This window comes from Tasmannia lanceolata, unplaced genomic scaffold (genome assembly GCF_043159265.1).
Source record: "Tasmannia lanceolata isolate RefF3 unplaced genomic scaffold, GAP_Taslan_0.1 ptg000037l, whole genome shotgun sequence".
Lineage (NCBI taxonomy): Eukaryota > Viridiplantae > Streptophyta > Magnoliopsida > Canellales > Winteraceae > Tasmannia > Tasmannia lanceolata.
In genome coordinates, this window is record NW_027518714.1 from 62988797 (window position 1) to 63014807 (window position 26011).

Below are 26011 nucleotides of genomic sequence, written 5' to 3' on the forward strand. Positions count from 1 at the left end.
TCCCCATCGTTGGTTGGTTATCTTCTTCCTCCTTTTCCAGGCGATGGCTTCCATATCCATCGTTGGTCGGCTCTCTTACAGGCGAGGATCTTTTCCCGTCGACCTATCTTTTCCGGACAATGGTTTCCTCATCGTTGGTTGGCTCTTTTCAGGCGACGATGTTCATGCCGTCGACCTTGTCTCCAGGCGATGGTGTCCCCATCGTTGGTTGGTTATCTTCCTCTTCTTATCTTCAGGCGACGATTTTCATGCCGTCGACCTTGTCACCAGACGGTGGTTTCCCCATCGTTGTTTGGTTGTCTTTTCTATCTCTTCTTCTCTCTAAGTGACGGTTTCTCCGTCAACCTTCTATCTGATGGTTTCCACATCGGTTGTCCTCATTTTTCACATGGCGATGTGCTGCTTCGCCGATGTTCGTTGTGCGCACATTTGGTGTGCTCTTTTTGTTTGCTGGATCGTAGTTGTTCCTGTCATGGTGCCTCCATTGCTTGTGATATGCAGATGTGATCGTCGTGCTCTCATTCAGGGGGAGGCCATGTTTGTTCGCTCTTGCTGTTGTGCTACTTCAGGGGAGCTGCTCTTTTTTATGGCCATTGATCTCGATGCTGTTTATTGTGGCTACTGCTGTCCTTTTTAGTATTATGTTTTCATTATGTATTCACCACACCCAACTTGAGGAGTGTTATACCGAGCTGGATGTGTGTATGAGCTTATTGTACCTTTTTGATGTATGGTCCTCTTCTGTTATTTTTGGTTGTTGTAATCTCCTTTGTACCAAGCTAGAGTTCCCTAGTATATACACTCCAGCTTGAGGGGGAGTGTTGAATAACATGTTGTAGGGCAGTTTAGTCATTACCTCTAGTATAGAGGGTATTGTAGTCTTTGTACTCACTTGCCCTATTTGGGCTTATATATACATTGTATGTGTGTAGAGCTCCATAGTGGAGTCTTTCCAACCTTCACTCCTCTTCTTCTTCCTCTCTTCTCTAACCCTAGATTACTTCTAACAGGCATCATCGATCCCATGTTAATAAGAGTATCAAGAACACAAAAACTTTCTAGAAGGGACGAGCTGCGACACAAACTTGCTGGACATTACTCAATGTCCATTTTTTTACAAGTTGTGACTGTTTTGATCCTGACAGTGGAGTTTGGCATCTAACACTTGAATCCCATCTTAGGAATCACTTACACCACACTCGGGTCCGCAAGTGTGCTTGTATCTCCAAGATCATCCAACAGTCTAGAAGCAATCTTTCTCAGGATCCTTCTCATGATCTTCCCACTTCTTGTTTTTTTTTTGAATGGTTATATTAACCTAATTGATAAAAATAATAATATTGTATTAATATTAAGTCATATCTGGGTCAGAACCCTTAGATCTATCATGTAGATGAAACATATAACAACTGGCCAGGCTTTCCACAAATCCTCATTGTAAAACATTTGTTAACATGCTCTATTATCTATCATTCATGTGAAAATTGTTACTTAAAAACTCACACATCAGGTAAGAAACGTAATGGAAATTTAATTGAACCTCTCTATTGGTAGAACTTCATGGTATGATGGGGTCCACTGAATCTTTTTACGTGAGATGCTTAATTACGAACAGAACAACAAACACCCTACCCCGATAATGTGAACTCAGGCACTATTTACACTTTGAAATAAGAAATCGTTTGTTACGGAAGTCATTCTATAGATGTCTTGCAATTCAAAATGTTACCTATTCAACGGAAAATCCAGTTAAAGTGTACATATATGCATGTCTGTCAGGATAATGTAGAAACTTGGGGAGCTCAAAAAAGACTACAGCAAAAGTGCAAGGGAAATGGATCCATATACGTAAAAACAGGAACAAGGATATAGAGGTTCCCAAATAAACCTCGAGATGTTATTTGTCTGCAGGCAAGAAGAGACAGTTACTCTTGTACCTACAGACAGTTACTCTTGTTCATTAATTCTTAAAACACTTTTTAATTTTCTGGATTTTTCTTTTTGTAATTGTACTCATTATTGAGAAAAATGATTGTTGGGAGAGAAACGTTTTCACTCTTTAATGTTTGTTTATTCCTCCAATGGTCATATTTGCTATCTATAAAAGAGAGAGAAGGCAGCATTTGTTCTTATACATAAAAACATACGAAATTTACAACTTTGCAGAGAAACGAAGTATACTATTTTACATATAGAAAATATAGATTTCTCTCCTTCCTCCTCTTTTGTTATGTTCCGTGTCCGAGCACAGTTTTTCAAGGTGATTCGAAGTAGACAAGTCAACAAGTGCATGTGGACTTGAACCTGTTTGTGCTGCTTCATCCTGGAGCATCGATTTGCAGATCTCGGTTTGCACCGTTGGGGGCGGATATGATTCCTAAGGAGAATGACCATGTCTCATGACTCAGTCTTCCTTCCTCTATCATCAACAATCTGATTTTTGCAAAGGGTTTTTGTCAAAAACGATAAGTGCAATCTGTTTTTACAACTTTTATTTCAATTCTGGATTTTTTAACCGTACACATATTTTGGGTTAGAGTTGCACTAGTTCGGGGCCGAGTAACCAACTTGGGTTCCAGTAACCAATTATGGGTTCGAGTAACCAAATTGGGTTCGACTTACTTACTTTTGGATTCGACTAAGTTATAGACCAATCCCTCTTTGATCTATCACTTTCCAACAATATGAAGGATCATATTAATCTCATCATCAATTTTACAACAGGGGGCAAAGCAGTTACTTGGTTTGTGTGTTTGTGAGGCCAATGCGTCCATTCTAGATGCCCCTCCTTCATTAGCAAGGGCGTCTCCAACAGAGTTCCCCTCCTGGAATTGATGAGCACATGACGCCTTCAACCACTCTAGAAGGTGAAGAATGCCCCCATTCCATGCACAGATGATATCTTTGATCTTATCCTTTCTACACAAAAAAAGATATTGATATGGTTACTATCATTTTTTAATAACTGCACAAACTTTGGCTTCCCTTTTCCCTTTTAATTGACTTAAAGCATCTTGGGAACTGTAATAGCCTTTAACAACTATTTAAATAATAAAAGGCAAGATGGCTTTGTACAATTATCCAAACATGTTTTTGAGTTGTTGCAAGCAAAAACCCTGACAATTTCTTGTTTTGACTTTCATCAGTGGCTATTTTATTGTTGATTGGCCATAGGTTCACTAACTTGGTACCGAGGTTTTTAATTTCAGCCGAAAAGTGTTGTTTCGGCCAATTTTTTTTGGTTTTCGACCAAGTCCGAAATGAAATCAACATAAAATTGGTTTTTAACATGTTTTTTTTTTTGCAAAATTTCCTTTTTACCTTTTTTTTCCACAAAATTTCCACTGTGATTTTAAAAATTTCAACCTAAATATTATGATTTCTGCTGAAAACTCCCCATTGACTCTTTGATGCTAGTGTACAAGGACATTAAGAAGGCTAAAAAATATACAAGGACTTAAATTTTCAACACATAATTACTATCCTAGTGTTCCACTGACTTAAAAAAGAAACATTGATTTTGATTTACAATTTCCATCAAAGCTCATAGTTACCTCGCGACTGTTTCTCTTGTCGAGGAGTTCTAAAGATAGCAATGAGAAATCTCCAACTGTACCCACTGGGTTAATTGAATCACGTACGCTCAAAACCTAGCGAGGTGTATTGCTTCCTTGTTAAACCGTGATAGAAAATACATCTATATTAAAGAAAGGCTTAACACCCGGTTGCTTGCATGCCCCTTGATCTTTTGTGCGAGCCATCTATCGCTTGTGGTGAGTGATAGCTTAGAGAACCAACGGTCGTGATCAATGTGTCACACTGAATGTATGCCGGTAAGACACATTTCTTGTTGCGAATTACATTGACAATTGGAGCGCACACGTAAATATTTTCTAAGAAGGTGTCCAAACATATGGCAAAGAGTTTATTTTGAAACAAAGAGAATGGGATCAACATATAACAACTTGTTGTCCCTCACCCTATTGAGAGATGACTGTTAATTCTATGCTGTGAAATGTTTCAGGCATGGTTGTTGCCGGGGTGGTAGAAACAAAAGGGTTGGGAGGCATCGTCAAGCTTTCCATGCTTCCTTCTAACATTTGGACTACACTTCTCATGGAGGGGCGATCCACTGGGAACCATTGTATGCACCAAAGTGCCACAATTGATAGTTGCTTAGTTATCTTCGCATCACCATCTGCTGCAATCCTGAGTCCCAATTCTTCTCCTTCATGAAGACGATTATAAATCCATTCCGGAAAGAATACTTTGCTAGAGTTTTGGACTCTGACATCAGTGTTCTTCCTTCCTCCGACCATTTCAAGCAACAACATACCGAAACTATAAACATCTGACTTATAAGAAACATTTCCAATGTTCCTAGACAGCACTTCGGGTGCAATGTAACCTATGGTCCCTCTGGCAGCAGTCATAGATACAATGCTTTCCTCTTTTGAGCATAACTTTGCAAGCCCAAAATCGGAAAGCTTGGGAGTAAAGTTATGGTCTAGCAAAATATTGTGAGGCTTGATGTCAAAGTGAAGGATGCGTTGGTCGCATCCTTGGTGAAGATACTCTATCCCTCTAGCAATGCCAATGGCTATATCTTGAAGCTTCTCCCAGCCTAACAGGAGGTTTTCAGATTTTTTCGGGAAAATGAATTTCTCTAATGATCCATTGGGCATGAATTCATAGATAAGAGCATGCTTGAATCCATCTGCACAGAAGCCTAGAAGGCGTACCACATTAACATGGTGAATCCTACCGATGGTACCCACTTCATTAGCAAACTCTTCACCATCACCACTGCACATTTTTAGGATCTTTACTGCAACATAAATTCCATTAGGAAGCTTCCCTTTGAACACACTGCCATAACCTCCTTGACCCAATTTGGTTTTAAATTGATCTGTCATGTTCTTAATCTCAGCATAAGAGTATCTTGTGGGCTTGAAAGATTTGTATTTTGCTAAGAACTTCTCAACCTTGACTTGATTCTCTATTGCATTCTTTCTCTTTGATTTCCATGAGCAGTACACCATAATGGTGGTCAATGAGGCTACTACCAGAAGAAAGAAGGATATACTTACACCTGCACAAATGAGAACATAGTAAGTTTTATAAACTTTAACTCCTTAATAGCACATAGATTGAATCTGCACTCATTTAGAAGAATAAAGAACCCAGGTTTACCTATAATTACGTACTTTGTCCGTGCACCTGCAAATGATGATAATAGAGGATTAGCATATCATCTTATTTATGGAAATTCATTTAGAGTTAAGAGCTTCACCATAGCAATCCTTGATGATTCAAGTGAAAAACATAAGTGTCGCAAGAAGCGAAGGAAGTGATTTAATGAGTACTATGCCAAGGAATCATAAATCATAATGCTCGTAGTTCTAAATGGTTAAAATGTTGGCAATAATGAGAGATATGTTTTCTATTTAGATGTACAAAAGTGACAACCTCATTTTGGTAAAGAGATGGAAGAATAAGTAGAGAGTTTTTTTTGGATGCCACAAAAAATTGGTCCTTATAAGCAAATAAGATTGTTTTACCCAGACGGTCCAATGGATCCAAAGGATCTGAGCATTAATATGTACATGATTTGGGCACAATAGTTGGATCCAAACTATGTCCATTATTGGATCCAGAGCGCAAGCTCCAAAATTAATTTGGATTGTGACAGCATACGTAGCCATAAAATTCGATGGAGTGTCCCGGATCTGAATCGAGGGCATCAATGTACAAAAAAAACCTTCAGATTTTTATTTTTATATTTCTATATTGGGGAGTGATATATCCGCCCCTTTTTTTACTTGGGACAGCCCCCTCTAGTGTATCTACGACTACTCTTTTAGACTAGATGGGGCCATCCCAAGTAAAAAGGGGTGAATATATCATTTCCATTACACACATACATATATACACAAACACTAAGCATGTGACTTTTCAAAATGTCATTCGCCTTTTTCAAGAAAATCTTTTCATGGAAAATATTTTATGTTGCACCATGTTGTGATGGGATGGAGCTCATATTTTATAACCAAGAATAGCGTGGGTAGGGCCCACCATTTTACACTTGATTGGGTGGGCCTATGACTCTATCCAAACCCATGCATATCATGAGACCCACTATTTTACACATCATGGGGTAGGGCCCATATATCATGACCATGGCTAGCAAGGGGGCCCACGATCTGTCCTTTTTTTCGTCCACAAATGGACACCCTAAGATGATCCAATTGAGCTGATTTTTTGTACACACCCTATCTATGATAGGGCCTTTCAAATAAATGCTTTGGATCACCTCCAAAAAATGTGAGCCCTCCCTTTTTTTTGCACTCGAGCACAGATAAGCTATTTGAGCTCGAGCGCAGGAACAGTTTTCTCATATATATATATGGCCTTTCAAATGAATGCTTTTGATCATCAGAAAAATGTGGGCCTACATTGTTTGTGCTTATATGCGCTCTAGCGCACAATCATTTTTCTCTCTCTCACACGCACGCACATATATAGAGAGAGAGGGGAAATGGTTTGTGAGCAGCTCAGATAGCTTATCTAAGCATGGAATTTTAAAATAAGGGTGGGCCAACATTCTGGGGGTGATCCTAAGCATTCATTAGGAAGGCCCATCATGGATGGGTGTGTACCAAAAATCAGCTCCATTGGATCATCTTATGGTTTCCATTTGTCGAGGGAAATTGACAGATATTGCTGAAAAGTGAGCCTGTGTGGCTGCTCTAAGATGCAACAGCCCATCCTTGAAATGCCTTTTGTGAAGGAAGCTAGCAAATCCCCCGGGCGGGCTGCCCTCCCCACATAGAGAGAGAGAGAGAGAGAGAGAGAGAGAGAGAGAGAGCAAATACCTGGATGAGGTACAGGGACCACGTATTCAGGAATGAAGTAGGGGGGACTCGGTGGTCTCTGTCGTGGGTCGAAACATTCGGTTTCATTACTGGTTTTGTTCTTAAATCGGCAATCCCCTCCTTCCCATTCACAGCCGTTGCATCCGGGCACGTCCCATGCCATACTAACAGTCTGACCTTTCTGGAAAACGGAGAGATCCTCACATCCCAGAGCAAAGGGGTAATAAGGCTGACTGTAGGGTGAACATACAAATGAACCTTCAAGGTTCTTTATTTTCTTGCAAGAGCTAGACAAGGCACCCAAGTCCATGTCCGAGGGCACAATGAACACGTGATTATCAAAGTTGCTCAGGCATGAGATCTCTTTGTGACAAGCGGGGTAAGCATTCAGGCTAGAACAATTAAAGAATATATAGTTTCTTCTGTTAGTGTAATACTCATAAAACGGAGAGTAACTGGAATCGAAATTGCCAGTGTCAAAGCCACAATAATAGTAGAAAGGAGTAGCTGAGAGATTGAGTTTGAAGAAGAGGCTCTGGATGCATTCATTGGGGTAGGAAATATATAGAAGTTGTTGCGTGTATGAGATGGATTCTACGAGGAGTTGCCCTGAAAATGATGGGAGTTGGATCAAAGTCTGGTTTCCCTTGCAAGAGAGCTCGAAACCGGGTGCAGGGTAGCTGCATCGATGAGGTTGATCTCGTAATCGGAACGGGAATCGGATTACAGGGCCATCCTGCTGATTGCACCTAACAGGTTTGCAAGGATCGGTCCTGCAAGAGCCCGTGTGTGGCAAGATGAAATAGAACAACAGGATGATGCCTTTCTTTATTCTATCCATCACACACTTAAGATAGACTGAAGAGGCAGAAATGGGTACTCTTCTTTATAGGGAAATGATATCTGCACTCTCTCTCCCCGCCTCTCTCTATTTTATACTTCTCTCACCGTTACAGTTATGTAAAAGCTTTCAGTCTTGGGATTTTCAGTCAAAGAAGCCGACAGCTAGAGTAGTTACAGACCATCAAATCAAATCAACTTTGCTATTTTGCCGGTCAAGCTTGCTGAACAAATTTTTTCTTTTTTTCCCATTCTCCACATAGTCAAAAAAGAAATAAAAATGAAAGAATCACTGCAGAGAATGAATGGTTTCGGAAACAACCGTAACACCAAAATTTTCGTTTGGCAAAACCCAACTTACCTAGCACAGACAAACAAAATAATAGAGGTGAGTTTTGTTTCATGCCCGCTTCTTTGACAAAAAATCCCAAGATAGCCTAAACACCAATTTTCCATACACCAAACAATAAGTTGTCCTCTATTTTCAATTGCACCCAAATTATATTCCCCTAGTTGCAAGTTGAGATGTCTTCATTCGTTTAGATTACGCTAGTGGTTTCAATTGAATGTCATTTTCCTTAGAAATTTCCATGCACCGAGGCGCTTGACTTGGTTGAATAGTTACATTGTAAATATCTAATTTCAAGGTGTTTAATAGTCTCGTTGCCAAGGCCAATTTCTGTCATATTCCTTAGAAATCTCCATGCAGTGAGACGCTTGACTTGGGTATCGACTGTCTTTTTCCTAGGAAATTGCCGTGCAGTGAGTCGCTTGACTTGGGTGGATGGAGATACATTGTAATTTTCAATTGCATCCTTAGTTGAAAGCCAGTTATCTAAAAGACCAAATTATACTCCCCCGGTAGCAAGTTGAGATATCTTCATTCGTTTAGATTATGCTAGTGGTTTCAATTGAATATCATATTCCTTAGAAATCTCCATGCACCGAGGCACTTGACTTGGTTGAATAGATACATTGAAAATATCTAATTTCAAGGTGTCTAATTGACATGCAGTGTGTTGCTTGACTTGGGTATTGACTGTCCTTTTCCTTGGAAATTGCCGTGCAGTGAGTCGCTTGACTTGGGTGGATGGAGATACATTGTAATTTCAAGGTCTTTAATTAGGAGTATTCGCCAAGACTATTTCAGTGACTCAAGGAGGGTATGATATGGAATCATATCCCCGATCAGCTCAAGGTATCTTGTAGCTTATCTTTGCAACTTCTCATCTTCCTTGTTGGCTTTCCTGTTTCATCATGGACACCAAAGAATTAGCATTAGCCATAGCTTTGCATATGCTTTTTCTAGCTTGCAACACTCAACAAGACCATTGTACCCCTTCTTCCTGTGGAAATCTAAACAGCATCAGGAGCCCATTTTACTTAAAAACCGATACAACCAATTGCAGTTACTCTCATTCCCAACTTTCTTGCGAAAGCAATCGAACTGCTTTATACCTGGGTTCAATGAAATACTACGTGGAGGAGATATTGTATGAGAAGAAGGTGATCCGAGTTGTTGATTCTGGCCTACAACAAGACAATTGTTCTTCCCTACCTCTCTATTCCTTACCACAAGATGTGTTCAGGCAAGATGACTTCATGTTTCTATTCCTTCATGACGAGTCACATGGCGAGTCACGTGACGTGTCGGAAGCTATTACTTTCGTGAACTGTTCAGCTCCAGTTGACGATCCTTCGTATAAGTCTACAAGCCCTTGCTTCAACAACTCTTCTCAGGCATACTTTTATTTCCTCATTGGTTGGAGATCCGTGTCCGATCTGCACAATTCTTGCACCGTGGTAGTGAGAACCTATTCATTGGTGAAAACAGCTCAAAATCAGTCTTACTTGGAAATTCACCATAATTTGCTGAGAGGTTTTTACATGGGCTGGTACATGGACCTGCCTTCACCAAGCGGCATGGACCTGCCTTCACCATGCGGAAGACTGCTTGAATCACCTCGCTGTAAGTTCCTATTCACCCTAGTTTTGGTATTACTTGAGAATTAGGAATGTGTGTGCAGTTAAATATCAATCTAAATTGTTGATGTGTTGGGTCCTAATATGGATGTGCCATAGTACAGAATCACAATGACTGGGCAACCCTAATGATCATTCATCGAATTTCGCCTTTGAATTCTTGAACTCGGGTTGAAGGGCATCAGTTGATGGTTAAGTTCACATGCTAGTGTATTTTTTGTATTGTGACCGATCTGTCGTAGGCATGGTTTGAAATTTCGGTTTCGGTACCCGTTTCAGACCCACCGAAATCCGGCGAAACAAGGAAAACACTATTTTATTGGATATAAATTTTCGGCCGAACCGAAATTTCGGTAAAATATTAAATTAATTAAAAAAACAGATTTTTGGGTGAAATTTGGGAAAAAACGGAATTTCGACAAAAATTCCAAAATTTCAGATGAAATTTCAAACCATGGGCGTAGGTTGGACCAGATGGATGCTCTGGTTCATCAAAAAAAAACAGGGTGTAATCATTAGAGATGGGGCAAAGATGACCTTCAAGAACATAGCAGGATAACCTATTCTGATTCACCTAATGACTCCTTGTTGGATCGTGCAGGTTTCATCCTAGCAGTATTGGGACAGATATCTGGTAAATAGCCTTCAAACACACTTTTCATCCATTTAGTTTTAAATTTTCTTTCTTTGAAGTTTTCTTCATCTATACGTCACCACTCTCTTGATTTTCTTTCTTTTATGACTTCTTGGTGCAGTTATAATCCTGAAGATTCTCCCGATTGTAGGTAAGACAATGTGAAGCATTACTTGCAAGACAAAGTCATGCTTCTAATAGAGGGTTTCTAACACTAAACACTGTTTAAAAATTCCTAATGTCAATCATCGACTGGCCCGAGTCAACTCACTTTTTACCTTCAGAGTTCTCGTGCCATTCAAATTTGGACTAACTGAGTCAATAAAAACTCTACTTCCTCGAGTTAATGAAAAATTGACCGCACCAATCATTTACTCAAGCAATTTAATTCAGTTTTACCTTGGTTTGAGTCTGCATAGCGTAATTTACGTAACAGTTTCAAATGTATAACTTTATTGTGTTTCTATTGCATGAAGGGCGGATTATGATGGAAAGAACGGCATTTGGGATATTTTGCCTGGTCGCATTTTTGATTTGCAAGTTATACAGGAAGCATTTCTCTATGGCCGAAACAATTGAAGATTTCTTATGTACTTACAAGAGTCACATGCCGACAAGGTACTCTTATTGGGATATTTGGAAGATGACTGATGGTTTCAAAGAAAAACTAGGCAAAGGTGGCTATGGATCCGTTTTCAAAGGAAAGCTCCCAGATGGTCATCTTGTTGCAGTAAAGATGTTGGATAAGTCCAAGGACGATGGGCAAGATTTCATCAATGAAGTTGCTACTATCGGAACTATTCATCATGTCAATGTAGTGCAACTCATCGGATTCTGTGCAGTGAGATCAAAGAGGGCTCTTATCTACGACTTCATGCCTAATGGATCTCTCGAAAAATATGTTTTTTCCCACCAAGGAAAAAGCCATTCTTTGAATTGGGAGAAGATGCATGAGATTGCACTAGGAATTGCTCGCGGGATCGAATATCTACATCGTGGTTGTGAAATGAGGATTCTACATTTTGACATCAAGCCCCACAATATTCTTTTGGATGACAATTTTGTACCAAAAGTTTCAGACTTTGGACTAGCAAAACTCTATCCGGCGGATGAAAGCATTGTGTCAACCACGTTTTTAAGAGGAACTATGGGCTATATAGCCCCTGAACTCTTCTATAGAAACGCTGGGGGTGTATCACACAAGTCTGATGTTTATAGTTTTGGGATGCTTTTGATGGATATGGCAGGGAGAAGAAATAATATGGGTGCATTGACGGAAAATGCAAGCAACTTTTACTTCCCATCGTGGATTTATGACCAGGTTGATCAAGGCGGGGACATGGGAATGTCAGATGTTACAGAAGACGAGATGGAAATAGCAAAGAAGTTGATTATGGTGGCATTGTGGTGCATACAGATGAATCCTTCAGATCGTCCTTCCATGGGAAAAGTGGTAGAGATGCTTGAAGGGAGTGTGGAACTTATACACATGCCGGTCAAGCCTTTCATATCTTCTCCACAACGGGTTCCTGACCAAAACAATGATACGGGCACTAATCCCACAGGATCGTCGGCCACAAACAGCTCAAGATCATCTTCACAAACCTCTGGTCAATTGGGGCTCGATGATGATGATGCAAAGCATACAAATTCTGTGCAATCATCAACCATTTACTACTCAAGCTGATTATCACCAAGTTCACCACAATGAGTGGGTGTTGGATGAAGATCTGACTCCGCAATTCACAAATAGCACTAATACTCAATGGATCAACTAGAAACTCAGCCACAAATACTACTAATGCTTGACTGCTGTTGTGCTACTTCAGGGGAGCTGCTCTTTTTTATGGCCATTGATCTCGATGTTGTTTATTGTGGCCACTGCTGTCCTTTTTAGTATTATGTTTTCATTATGTATTCACCACACCTAACTTGAGGAGTGTTATACCAAGCTGGATGTGTGTATGGGCTTATTGTACCTTTTTGATGTATGGTCCTCTTCTGTTATTTTTAGTTGTTGTAATCTCCTTTGTACCAAGCTGGAGTTCCCTAGTATATACACTCCAGCTTGAGGGGGAGTGTTGAATAACATGTTGTAGGGTAGTTTAGTCATTACCTCTAGTATAGAGGGTATTGTAGTCTTTGTACTCACTTGCCCTATTTGGGCCTATATATACATTGTATGTGTGTAGAGCTCCCTAGTGGAGTCTTTCCAACCTTCACTCCTATTCTTCTTCCTCTCTTCTCTAACCCTAGATTACTTCTAACAGGCATCATCGATCCCATGTTGATAAGAGTATCAAGAACACAAAACTTTCTAGAAGGGACGAGCTGCGACATAAACTTGCTGGACATTACTCAATGTCCATTTTTTTACAAGTTGTGACTGTTTTGATCCTGACAGTGGAGTTTGGCATCTAACACTTGAATCCCATCTTAGGAATCACTTACACCACACTCGGGTTCGCAAGTGTGCTTGTATCTCCAAGATCATCCAACAGTCTAGAAGCAATCTTTCTCAGGATCCTTCTCATGATCTTTCCACTTCTTGTTTTTTTTTTTTTTTTTGAATGGTTATATTAACCTAATTGATAAAAATAATAATATTGTATTAATATTAAGTCATATGTGGGTCAGAACCCTTAGATCTATCATGTAGATGAAACATATAACAACTGGCCAGGCTTTTCACAAATCCTCATTGTAAAACATTTGTTAACATGCTCTATTATCTATCATTCATGTGAAAATTGTTACTTAAAAACTCACACATCAGGTAAGAAACGTAATGGAAATTTAATTGAACCTCTCTATTGGTAGAACTTCATGGTATGATGGGGTCCACTGAATCTTTTTACGTGAGATGCTTAATTACGAACAGAACAACAAACACCCTACCCCGATAATGTGAACTCAGGCACTATTTACACTTTGAAATAAGAAATCGTTTGTTACGGAAGTCATTCTATAGATGTCTTGCAATTCAAAATGTTACCTATTCAACGGAAAATCCAGTTAAAGTGTACATATATGCATGTCTGTCAGGATAATGTAGAAACCTGGGGAGCTCAAAAAAGACTACAGCAAAAGTGCAAGGGAAATGGATCCATATACGTAAAAACAGGAACAAGGATATAGAGGTTCCCAAATAAACCTCGAGATGTTATTTGTCTGCAGGCAAGAAGAGACAGTTACTCTTGTACCTACAGACAGTTACTCTTGTTCATTAATTCTTAAAACACTTTTTAATTTTCTGGATTTTTCTTTTTGTAATTGTACTCATTATTGAGAAAAATGATTGTTGGGAGAGAAACGTTTTCACTCTTTAATGTTTGTTTATTCCTCCAATGGTCATATTTGCTATCTATAAAAGAGAGAGAAGGCAGCATTTGTTCTTATACATAAAAACATACGAAATTTACAACTTTGCAGAGAAACGAAGTATACTATTTTACATATAGAAAATATAGATTTCTCTCCTTCCTCCTCTTTTGTTATGTTCCGTGTCCGAGCACAGTTTTTCAAGGTGATTCGAAGTAGACAAGTCAACAAGTGCATGTGGACTTGAACCTGTTTGTGCTGCTTCATCCTGGAGCATCGATTTGCAGATCTCGGTTTGCACCGTTGGGGGCGGATATGATTCCTAAGGAGAATGACCATGTCTCATGACTCAGTCTTCCTTCCTCTATCATCAACAATCTGATTTTTGCAAAGGGTTTTTGTCAAAAACGATAAGTGCAATCTGTTTTTACAACTTTTATTTCAATTCTGGATTTTTTAACCGTACACATATTTTGGGTTAGAGTTGCACTAGTTCGGGGCCGAGTAACCAACTTGGGTTCCAGTAACCAATTATGGGTTCGAGTAACCAAATTGGGTTCGACTTACTTACTTTTGGATTCGACTAAGTTATAGACCAATCCCTCTTTGATCTATCACTTTCCAACAATATGAAGGATCATATTAATCTCATCATCAATTTTACAACAGGGGGCAAAGCAGTTACTTGGTTTGTGTGTTTGTGAGGCCAATGCGTCCATTCTAGATGCCCCTCCTTCATTAGCAAGGGCGTCTCCAACAGAGTTCCCCTCCTGGAATTGATGAGCACATGACGCCTTCAACCACTCTAGAAGGTGAAGAATGCCCCCATTCCATGCACAGATGATATCTTTGATCTTATCCTTTCTACACAAAAAAAGATATTGATATGGTTACTATCATTTTTTAATAACTGCACAAACTTTGGCTTCCCTTTTCCCTTTTAATTGACTTAAAGCATCTTGGGAACTGTAATAGCCTTTAACAACTATTTAAATAATAAAAGGCAAGATGGCTTTGTACAATTATCCAAACATGTTTTTGAGTTGTTGCAAGCAAAAACCCTGACAATTTCTTGTTTTGACTTTCATCAGTGGCTATTTTATTGTTGATTGGCCATAGGTTCACTAACTTGGTACCGAGGTTTTTAATTTCAGCCGAAAAGTGTTGTTTCGGCCAATTTTTTTTGGTTTTCGACCAAGTCCGAAATGAAATCAACATAAAATTGGTTTTTAACATGTTTTTTTTTTTGCAAAATTTCCTTTTTACCTTTTTTTTCCACAAAATTTCCACTGTGATTTTAAAAATTTCAACCTAAATATTATGATTTCTGCTGAAAACTCCCCATTGACTCTTTGATGCTAGTGTACAAGGACATTAAGAAGGCTAAAAAATATACAAGGACTTAAATTTTCAACACATAATTACTATCCTAGTGTTCCACTGACTTAAAAAAGAAACATTGATTTTGATTTACAATTTCCATCAAAGCTCATAGTTACCTCGCGACTGTTTCTCTTGTCGAGGAGTTCTAAAGATAGCAATGAGAAATCTCCAACTGTACCCACTGGGTTAATTGAATCACGTACGCTCAAAACCTAGCGAGGTGTATTGCTTCCTTGTTAAACCGTGATAGAAAATACATCTATATTAAAGAAAGGCTTAACACCCGGTTGCTTGCATGCCCCTTGATCTTTTGTGCGAGCCATCTATCGCTTGTGGTGAGTGATAGCTTAGAGAACCAACGGTCGTGATCAATGTGTCACACTGAATGTATGCCGGTAAGACACATTTCTTGTTGCGAATTACATTGACAATTGGAGCGCACACGTAAATATTTTCTAAGAAGGTGTCCAAACATATGGCAAAGAGTTTATTTTGAAACAAAGAGAATGGGATCAACATATAACAACTTGTTGTCCCTCACCCTATTGAGAGATGACTGTTAATTCTATGCTGTGAAATGTTTCAGGCATGGTTGTTGCCGGGGTGGTAGAAACAAAAGGGTTGGGAGGCATCGTCAAGCTTTCCATGCTTCCTTCTAACATTTGGACTACACTTCTCATGGAGGGGCGATCCACTGGGAACCATTGTATGCACCAAAGTGCCACAATTGATAGTTGCTTAGTTATCTTCGCATCACCATCTGCTGCAATCCTGAGTCCCAATTCTTCTCCTTCATGAAGACGATTATAAATCCATTCCGGAAAGAATACTTTGCTAGAGTTTTGGACTCTGACATCAGTGTTCTTCCTTCCTCCGACCATTTCAAGCAACAACATACCGAAACTATAAACATCTGACTTATAAGAAACATTTCCAATGTTCCTAGACAGCACTTCGGGTGCAATGTAACCTATGGTCCCTCTGGCAGCAGTCATAGATACAATGCTTTCCTCTTTTGAGCATAACTTTGCAAGCCCAAAATCGGAAAGCTTGGGAGTAAAGTTATGGTCTAGCAAAATATTGTGAGGCTTGATGTCAAAGTGAAGGATGCGTTGGTCGCATCCTTGGTGAAGATACTCTATCCCTCTAGCAATGCCAATGGCTATATCTTGAAGCTTCTCCCAGCCTAACAGGAGGTTTTCAGATTTTTTCGGGAAAATGAATTTCTCTAATGATCCATTGGGCATGAATTCATAGATAAGAGCATGCTTGAATCCATCTGCACAGAAGCCTAGAAGGCGTACCACATTAACATGGTGAATCCTACCGATGGTACCCACTTCATTAGCAAACTCTTCACCATCACCACTGCACATTTTTAGGATCTTTACTGCAACATAAATTCCATTAGGAAGCTTCCCTTTGAACACACTGCCATAACCTCCTTGACCCAATTTGGTTTTAAATTGATCTGTCATGTTCTTAATCTCAGCATAAGAGTATCTTGTGGGCTTGAAAGATTTGTATTTTGCTAAGAACTTCTCAACCTTGACTTGATTCTCTATTGCATTCTTTCTCTTTGATTTCCATGAGCAGTACACCATAATGGTGGTCAATGAGGCTACTACCAGAAGAAAGAAGGATATACTTACACCTGCACAAATGAGAACATAGTAAGTTTTATAAACTTTAACTCCTTAATAGCACATAGATTGAATCTGCACTCATTTAGAAGAATAAAGAACCCAGGTTTACCTATAATTACGTACTTTGTCCGTGCACCTGCAAATGATGATAATAGAGGATTAGCATATCATCTTATTTATGGAAATTCATTTAGAGTTAAGAGCTTCACCATAGCAATCCTTGATGATTCAAGTGAAAAACATAAGTGTCGCAAGAAGCGAAGGAAGTGATTTAATGAGTACTATGCCAAGGAATCATAAATCATAATGCTCGTAGTTCTAAATGGTTAAAATGTTGGCAATAATGAGAGATATGTTTTCTATTTAGATGTACAAAAGTGACAACCTCATTTTGGTAAAGAGATGGAAGAATAAGTAGAGAGTTTTTTTGGATGCCACAAAAATTGGTCCTTATATGCAAATAAGATTGTTTTACCCAGACGGTCCAATGGATCTGAACATTAATATATACATGATATGGGCACAGTAGTTGGATCCAAACTATGTCCATTATTGGATCCAGAGCGCAAGCTCCAAAATTAATTTGGATTGTGACAGCATACGTAGCCATAAAATTCGATGGAGTGTCCCGGATCTGAATCGAGGGCATCAATGTACAAAAAAAACCTTCAGATTTTTACTTTTATATTTCTATATAGGGGAGTGATATATCCGCCCCTTTTTCTACTTGGGACAGCCGCCTCTAGTGTATCTACGACTACTCTTTTAGACTAGATGGGGCCGTTCCAAGTGAAAATGGCGAATATATCATTTCCAATACACACATACATACATATATACACACACTAAGCGTGTGACTTTTCAAAATGTCATTTACCTTTTTCAAGAAAATATTATTTTGGAAATATTTTATGTTGCACCATGTTGTGATGGGATGGAGCCCATATTTTATACCCAAGAATAGCATGGGTAGGGCCCACCATTTTACACTTGATCGGGTGGGCCCATAACTCTATCCAAACCCATGCATATTGTGAGACCCACTGTTTTACACATCATGCTATGATGGGGTGGGGCCCAATATATGATGGCCATGGCTAGCAAGGAGGCCCACGATCTGTCAATGTTTCCCTCCACAAATGGACACCCTAAGATGATCCAATGGAACTGATTTTTGGTACACACCCTATCTATGATAGGGCCGCCTTTCAAATACATGCTTTGAATCACCCCAAAAAATGTGGGCCAACCCCTGTTTTTTTGCACTCAGGCACAGATATACTATCTGAGCTCGAGCGCTAGAACAGTCCCCCCCTCCCCCCTACACACACACACACACACACACACACACACACACACATATATATATATATATATATATATATATATATATAGAGAGAGAGAGAGAGAGAGAGAGAAGAGTCCCTGCGCTACAACGCAGGGAGCTTAACTGCTCTTTAGTGGTTTATAAAGCCTCCCATTGGTTCGTATAGCGAGTCCCCCTTTGAAATATATAGCGGGTCCACAAGAAAGGAACCAATGGGAGGCTTTATAAACCACTAAAGCACAGTTAAGCTCCCTGTGCTACAACTCATGAACGCTTTATATATATTGCTAGTAACTGTCAAAGAAGACATTTCACACAAAATGTTTTCTGCGATGGTCCCTAGCGAATCGCACGGTGTGTCTGTCTGCAAGGAATTTTGCGGACGTCGTGAATGAAGACAAAATCTGCTGAAAAGTGAGCCTGTGTGGCTGCTCTTACATGCAACAGCTCATCCGTGAAATGCCTTTTGTGATGGAAGCTAGCAAATCCCCCGGGCTGGCTGCCCACCCCAGAGAGAGAGAGAGGGAGAGAGAGAGAGAGAGAGGGGTTCAAATACCTGGATGAGGTTCAGGGGCCACGTCTTCAGGAGGGAAGTCGGAGTAGGGACTCGATGGTGGGTGGACACATTTGGTTTCATTACTGGTTTTGTTCATAAATCGGCAATCCCCTCCTTCGTATTCACAGCCGATGCATCCGGGCACGTCCCATGCCATACTAACAGTAAGACCTTTCTCCAAAACAGAGAGATCCTCACATCCCACAGCAAAGGGGTAATAAGGACTTTCGAGTGGACAAACAAATGAACCTTCAAGGTTCTTTATTTTCATGCAAGAGCTAGGCAAGGCACCCAAGTCCGTGTACGAGGGCACAATGAACACGTGATGATCAAAGTTGCTCAGGCATGAGATCTCTTTGTAACAAGAGGGGTTAGCATTCAGGCTAGAACAATTAAAGAATATATAGTTTCTTCTGTTAGTGTAATACTCATAAAACGGAGAGTAACTGGAATCGAAATTGCCAGTGTCAAAGCCACAATAATAGTAGAAAGGAGTAGCTGAGAGATTGAGTTTGAAGAAGAGGCTCTGGATGCATTCATTGGGGTAGGAAATATATAGAAGTTGTTGCGTGTATGAGATGGATTCTACGAGGAGTTGCCCTGAAAATGATGGGAGTTGGATCAAAGTCTGGTTTCCCTTGCAAGAGAGCTCGAAACCGGGTGCAGGGTAGCTGCATCGATGAGGTTGATCTCGTAATCGGAACGGGAATCGGATTACAGGGCCATCCTGCTGATTGCACCTAACAGGTTTGCAAGGATCGGTCCTGCAAGAGCCCGTGTGTGGCAAGATGAAATAGAACAACAGGATGATGCCTTTCTTTATTCTATCCATCACACACTTAAGATAGACTGAAGAGGCAGAAATGGGTACTCTTCTTTATAGGGAAATGATATCTGCACTCTCTCTCCCCGCCTCTCTCTATTTTATACTTCTCTCACCGTTACAGTTACGTAAAAGCTTTCAGTCTTGGGATTTTCAGTCAAAGAAGCCGACAGCTAGAGTAGTTACAGACCATCAAATCAAATCAACTTTGCTATTTTGCCGGTCAAGCTTGCTGAACAAATTTTTTCTTTTTTTCCCATTCTCCACATAGTCAAAAAAGAAATAAAAATGAAAGAATCACTGCAGAGAATGAATGGTTTCGGAAACAACCGTAACACCAAAATTTTCGTTTGGCAAAACCCAACTTACCTAGCACAGACAAACAAAATAATAGAGGTGAGTTTTGTTTCATGCCCGCTTCTTTGACTAAAAATCCCAAGATAGCCTAAACACCAATTTTCCATACACCAAACAATAAGTTGTCCTCTATTTTCAATTGCACCCTAAGTTGAAAGCGATTTGAGGGATATCTCTAAAACACCAAATTATGTTCCCCTAGTTGCAAGTTGAGATGTCTTCATTCGTTTAGATTACGCTAGTGGTTTCAATTGAATGTCATTTTCCTTAGAAATTTCCATGCACCGAGGCGTTTGACTTGGTTGAATAGATACATTGAAAATATCTAATTTCAAGGTTTTTAATAGTCTCGTTGCCAAGGCCAATTTCTGTCATATTCCTTAGAAATCTCCATGCAGTGAGACGCTTGACTTGGGTATTGACTGTCTTTTTCCTAGGAAATTGCCGTGCACTGAGTCGCTTGACTTGGGTATCGACTGTCTTTTTCCTAGGAAATTGCCGTGCAGTGAGTCGCTTGACTTGGGTGGATGGAGATACATTGTAATTTTCACTTGCATCCTTAGTTGAAAGCAAGTTATCTAAAAGACCAAATTATATTCCCCCAGTCTTCATTCGTTTAGATTACGCTAGTGGTTTCAATTGAATGTCATATTCCTTAGAAATCTCCATGCACCGAGGCACTTGACTTGGTTGAATAGATACATTGAAAATATCTAATTTCAAGGTGTCTAATAGTCTCGTTGCCATGGCCAATTTCTGTTTTTGCTGTTGCCAGTTGAGATGCCCTCATGCGCGTAGATTACGGTGGTGGTTTCAATTGACTGATGGAAATTGACATGCAGTGTGTTGCTTGACTTGGGTATTGACTGTCCTTTTCCTTGGAAATTGCCGTGCAGTGAGTCGCTTGACTTGGGTGGATGGAGATGCATTGTAATTTCAAGGTCTTTAATTAGGAGTATTCGCCAAGACTATTTCAGTGACTTAAGGAGGGTATGATATGGAATCATATCCCCGATCAGCTCAAGGCATCTTGTAGCTTATCTTTGCAACTTCTCATCTTCCTTGTTGGCTTTCCTGTTTCATCATGAACACCAAAGAATTAGCATTAGCCATAGCTTTGCATATGCTTTTTCTAGCTTGCAACACTCAACAAGACCATTGTACCCCTTCTTCCTGTGGAAATCTAAACAGCATCAGGAGCCCATTTTACTTAAAAACCGACACAACCAATTGCAGTTATGATTACCAACTTTCTTGCGAAAGCAATCGAACTGCTTTATACCTGGGTTCAAAGAAATACTACGTGGAGGAGATACTGTATGAGAAACAAGTGATCCGAGTTGTTGATTCTGGCCTACAACGAGACAATTGTTCTTCCCTACCTCTCTATCCCTTACAGTATGATGACTTTACGTTTGGATTCGATCTTGACGGTCTTGACCATCTTGACGATCGGGAAGAAATTACTTTCGTGAACTGTTCAGCTCCAGTTGACGATCCTTCCTATATGTCTACAAGCCCTTGCTTCAATAACTCTTCTCAGGCATACTTTTATGTCCTCATTGGTTCGATGTCCGCGTTCGATCTGGACAATTCTTGCACCCTGGTAGTGACAACCTATTCATTGGTGAAAACAGCTCAAAATCAGTCTTACTTGGAAATTCACCATAGTTTGCTGAGAGGTTTTTACATGGACTGGCACATGGACCTGCCTTCACCAAGCGGAAGACTGCTTGAATCACCTCGCTGTAAGTTCCTATTCACCCTAGTTTTGGTATTACTTGAGAATTAGGAATGTGCGTGCAGTTAAATATCAATCTAAATTGTTGATGTGTTGGGTCCTAATATGGATGTGTCATAGTACAGAATCACAATGACTGGGCAACCCTAATGATCATTCATCGAATTTCGCCTTTGAATTCTTGAACTCGGGTTGAAGGGCATCAGTTGATGGTTAAGTTCACATGCTAGTGTATTTTTTGTATTGTGACCGATCTGTCGTAGGCATGGTTTGAAATTTCGGTTTCAGTACCCGTTTCAGACCCACCGAAATCCGGCGAAACAAGGAAAACACTATTTTATTGGATATAAAATTTCGGCCGAACCGAAATTTCCGTAAAATATTAAATTTAAATTAAAAAAACAGATTTTTGGGTGAAATTTGGGAAAAAACGAAATTTCGACCAAAATTTCGGATGAAATTTCAAACCATGGCCGTAGGTTGGACCAGATGGATGCTCTGGTTCATCACAAAAAACAGGGTGTAATCATTAGAGATGGGGCAAAGATGACCTTCAAGAGCATAGCAGGATAACCTATTCTGATTCACCTAATGACTCCTTGTTGGATCGTGCAGGTTTCATCCTAGCAGTATTGGGACAGATATCTGGTAAATAGCCTTCAAACACACTTTTCATCCATTTAGTTTTAAATTTTCTTTCTTTGAAGTTTTCTTCATCTATACGTCACCACTCTCTTGATTTTCTTTCTTTTATGACTTCTTGGTGCAGTTATAATCCTGAAGATTCTCCCGATTGTAGGTAAGACAATGTGAAGCATTACTTGCAAGACAAAGTCATGCTTCTAATAGAGGGTTTCTAACACTAAACACTGTTTAAAAATTCCTAATGTCAATCATCGACTGGCCCGAGTCAACTCACTTTTTACCTTCAGAGTTCTCGTGCCATTCAAATTTGGACTAACTGAGTCAATAAAAACTCTACTTCCTCGAGTTAATGAAAAATTGACCGCACCAATCATTTACTCAAGCAATTTAATTCAGTTTTACCTTGGTTTGAGTCTGCATAGCGTAATTTACGTAACAGTTTCAAATGTATAACTTTATTGTGTTTCTATTGCATGAAGGGCGGATTATGATGGAAAGAACGGCATTTGGGATATTTTGCCTGGTCGCATTTTTGATTTGCAAGTTATACAGGAAGCATTTCTCTATGGCCGAAACAATTGAAGATTTCTTATGTACTTACAAGAGTCACATGCCGACAAGGTACTCTTATTGGGATATTTGGAAGATGACTGATGGTTTCAAAGAAAAACTAGGCAAAGGTGGCTATGGATCCGTTTTCAAAGGAAAGCTCCCAGATGGTCATCTTGTTGCAGTAAAGATGTTGGATAAGTCCAAGGACGATGGGCAAGATTTCATCAATGAAGTTGCTACTATCGGAACTATTCATCATGTCAATGTAGTGCAACTCATCGGATTCTGTGCAGTGAGATCAAAGAGGGCTCTTATCTACGACTTCATGCCTAATGGATCTCTCGAAAAATATGTTTTTTCCCACCAAGGAAAAAGCCATTCTTTGAATTGGGAGAAGATGCATGAGATTGCACTAGGAATTGCTCGCAGGATCGAATATCTACATCGTGGTTGTGAAATGAGGATTCTACATTTTGACATCAAGCCCCAGAATATTCTTTTGGATGACAATTTTGTACCAAAAGTTTCAGACTTTGGACTAGCAAAACTCTATCCGGCGGATGAAAGCATTGTGTCGACCACGTTTTTAAGAGGAACTATGGGCTATATAGCCCCTGAACTCTTCTATAGAAACGCTGGGGGTGTATCACACAAGTCTGATGTTTATAGTTTTGGGATGCTTTTGATGGATATGGCAGGGAGAAGAAATAATATGGGTGCATTGACGGAAAATGCAAGCAACTTTTACTTCCCATCGTGGATTTATGACCAGGTTGATCAAGGCAGGGACATGGGAATGTCAGATGTTACAGAAGACGAGATGGAAATAGCAAAGAAGTTGATTATGGTGGCATTGTGGTGCATACAGATGAATCCTTCAGATCGTCCTTCCATGGGAAAAGTGGTAGAGATGCTTGAAGGGAGTGTGGAACTTATACACATGCCGGTCAAGCCTTTCATATCTTCTCCACAACGGGTTCCTGACCAAAACAATGATACGGGCACTAATCCCACAGGATCGTCGGCCACAAACAGCTCAAGATCATCTTCACAAACCTCTGGTCAATTGGGGCTCGATGATGATGATGCAAAGCATACAAATTCTGTGCAATCATCAACCATTTACTACTCAAGCTGATTATCACCAAGTTCACCACAATGGGTGGGTGTTGGATGAAGATCTGACTCCGCAATTCACAAATAGCACTAATACTCAATGGATCAACTAGAAACTCAGCCACAAATACTACTAATGCTTGACTGCTGTTGTGCTACTTCAGGGGAGCTGCTCTTTTTTATGGCCATTGATCTCGATGTTGTTTATTGTGGCCACTGCTGTCCTTTTTAGTATTATGTTTTCATTATGTATTCACCACACCTAACTTGAGGAGTGTTATACCAAGCTGGATGTGTGTATGGGCTTATTGTACCTTTTTGATGTATGGTCCTCTTCTGTTATTTTTAGTTGTTGTAATCTCCTTTGTACCAAGCTGGAGTTCCCTAGTATATACACTCCAGCTTGAGGGGGAGTGTTGAATAACATGTTGTAGGGTAGTTTAGTCATTACCTCTAGTATAGAGGGTATTGTAGTCTTTGTACTCACTTGCCCTATTTGGGCCTATATATACATTGTATGTGTGTAGAGCTCCCTAGTGGAGTCTTTCCAACCTTCACTCCTCTTCTTCTTCCTCTCTTCTCTAACCCTAGATTACTTCTAACAGGCATCATCGATCCCATGTTGATAAGAGTATCAAGAACACAAAAACTTTCTAGAAGGGACGAGCTGCGACATAAACTTGCTGGACATTACTCAATGTCCATTTTTTTACAAGTTGTGACTGTTTTGATCCTGACAGTGGAGTTTGGCATCTAACACTTGAATCCCATCTTAGGAATCACTTACACCACACTCGGGTTCGCAAGTGTGCTTGTATCTCCAAGATCATCCAACAGTCTAGAAGCAATCTTTCTCAGGATCCTTCTCATGATCTTTCCACTTCTTGTTTTTTTTTTTTTTTTGAATGGTTATATTAACCTAATTGATAAAAATAATAATATTGTATTAATATTAAGTCATATCTGGGTCAGAACCCTTAGATCTATCATGTAGATGAAACATATAACTACTGGCCAGGCTTTTCACAAATCCTCATTGTAAAACATTTGTTAACATGCTCTATTATCTATCATTCATGTGAAAATTGTTACTTAAAAACTCACACATCAGGTAAGAAACGTATTGGAAATTTAATTGAACCTCTATTGGTAGAACTTCATGGTATGATGGGGTCCACTGAATCTTTTTACATGAGATGCTTAATTACGAACAGAACAACGAACACCCCACCCCGATAATGTGAACTCAGGCACTATTTACACTTTGAAATAAGAAATCGTTTGTTACGGAAGTCATTCTATAGATGTCTTGCAATTCAAAATGTTACCTATTCAACGTAAAAACAGGAACAAGGATATAGAGGTTCCCAAATAAACCTCAAGAGATGTTATTTGTCCGCAGGCAAGAAGAGACAGTTACTCTTGTACCTACAGACAGTTACTCTTGTTCATTAATTCTTAAAACACTTTTTAATTTTCTGGATTTTTTTTTTTGGTAATTGTACTCATTATTGAGAAAAATGATTGTTGGGAGAGAAACGTTTTCACTCTTTAATGTTTGTTTATTCCTCCAATGGTCATATTTTCTATCTATAAAAGAGAGAGAAGGCAGCATTGTTCTTGTACATAAAAACATACGAAATTTACAACTTTGCAGAGAAACGAAGTATACTATTTTACATATAGAAAATATAGATTTCTCTCCTTCCTCTTCTTTTGTTATGTTCCATGTCTGAGCACAGTTTTTTAAGGTGATTCGAAGTAGACAAGTCAACAAGTGCATGTGGACTTGAACATGTTTGTGTTGCTTCATCCTGGAGCATCGATTTGTAGATCTCGGTTTGCACCGTTGGGGGCGGATATGATTCCTAAGGAGAATGACCATGTGGCATGACTCAGCCTTCCTTCCTCTATCATCAACAATTTGATTTTCGCAAAGGGTTTTTGTCAAAAACGATAAGTGCAATCTGTTTTTACAATTTTTATTTCAATTCTGGATTTTTTAACCGTACACATATTTTGGGTTCGAGTTGCACTAGTTCGGAGCCGAGTAACCAACTTGGGTTCCAGTAACCAATTATGGGTTCGAGTAACCAAATTGGGTTCGACTTACTTACTTTTGGATTCGACTAAGTCATAGACCAATCCCTCTTTGATCTATCACTTTCCAACAATATGAAGGATCATATTAATCTCATCATCAATTTTACAA

At 39.5% G+C, this 26011-nt stretch overlaps 3 protein-coding genes and 1 pseudogene across 4 annotated transcripts; 2 read left to right on the forward strand and 2 right to left on the reverse strand.

The window, feature by feature from the left end:
• Positions 1 to 2106: 2106 nt before the first annotated feature.
• On the reverse strand, positions 2107 to 7822 carry LOC143860152 (rust resistance kinase Lr10-like). Of its 2 annotated transcripts, XR_013239613.1 has the most exons (4): positions 6876 to 7822; positions 5194 to 5220; positions 3555 to 5092; positions 2107 to 2919 (listed from the first exon to the last, which is right to left on the reverse strand). XR_013239613.1 is itself a non-coding variant. In XM_077370695.1 (3 exons), the coding sequence occupies exons 1-3, from the start codon at positions 7714 to 7716 to the stop codon at positions 3981 to 3983; spliced, it is 1980 nt and encodes a 659-aa protein (XP_077226810.1). In that variant the 5' UTR covers positions 7717 to 7822; the 3' UTR covers positions 3418 to 3980. The 2 variants fall into 2 exon arrangements, 1 of the variants encoding a protein (XP_077226810.1); XM_077370695.1 differs by lacking the exon at positions 2107 to 2919 and having other exon boundaries at positions 3418 to 5092.
• Positions 7823 to 8751: 929 nt separating this feature from the next.
• Positions 8752 to 12550, forward strand: LOC143860151 (LEAF RUST 10 DISEASE-RESISTANCE LOCUS RECEPTOR-LIKE PROTEIN KINASE-like 2.1). The gene is made up of 4 exons (XM_077370694.1): positions 8752 to 9684; positions 10300 to 10332; positions 10454 to 10483; positions 10809 to 12550. Exons 1-4 carry the CDS (start codon positions 8973 to 8975, stop codon positions 12017 to 12019), a joined length of 1986 nt encoding a protein of 661 aa, XP_077226809.1. The 5' UTR covers positions 8752 to 8972; the 3' UTR covers positions 12020 to 12550.
• Positions 12551 to 15015: 2465 nt separating this feature from the next.
• LOC143861680 (rust resistance kinase Lr10 pseudogene) lies at positions 15016 to 19397 on the reverse strand (annotated as a pseudogene).
• A 975-nt stretch (positions 19398 to 20372) lies between these two features.
• LOC143860077 (LEAF RUST 10 DISEASE-RESISTANCE LOCUS RECEPTOR-LIKE PROTEIN KINASE-like 2.1) lies at positions 20373 to 24352 on the forward strand. The gene is made up of 4 exons (XM_077370592.1): positions 20373 to 21493; positions 22102 to 22134; positions 22256 to 22285; positions 22611 to 24352. The coding sequence occupies exons 1-4, from the start codon at positions 20830 to 20832 to the stop codon at positions 23819 to 23821; spliced, it is 1938 nt and encodes a 645-aa protein (XP_077226707.1). The 5' UTR covers positions 20373 to 20829; the 3' UTR covers positions 23822 to 24352.
• Positions 24353 to 26011: the final 1659 nt, after the last annotated feature.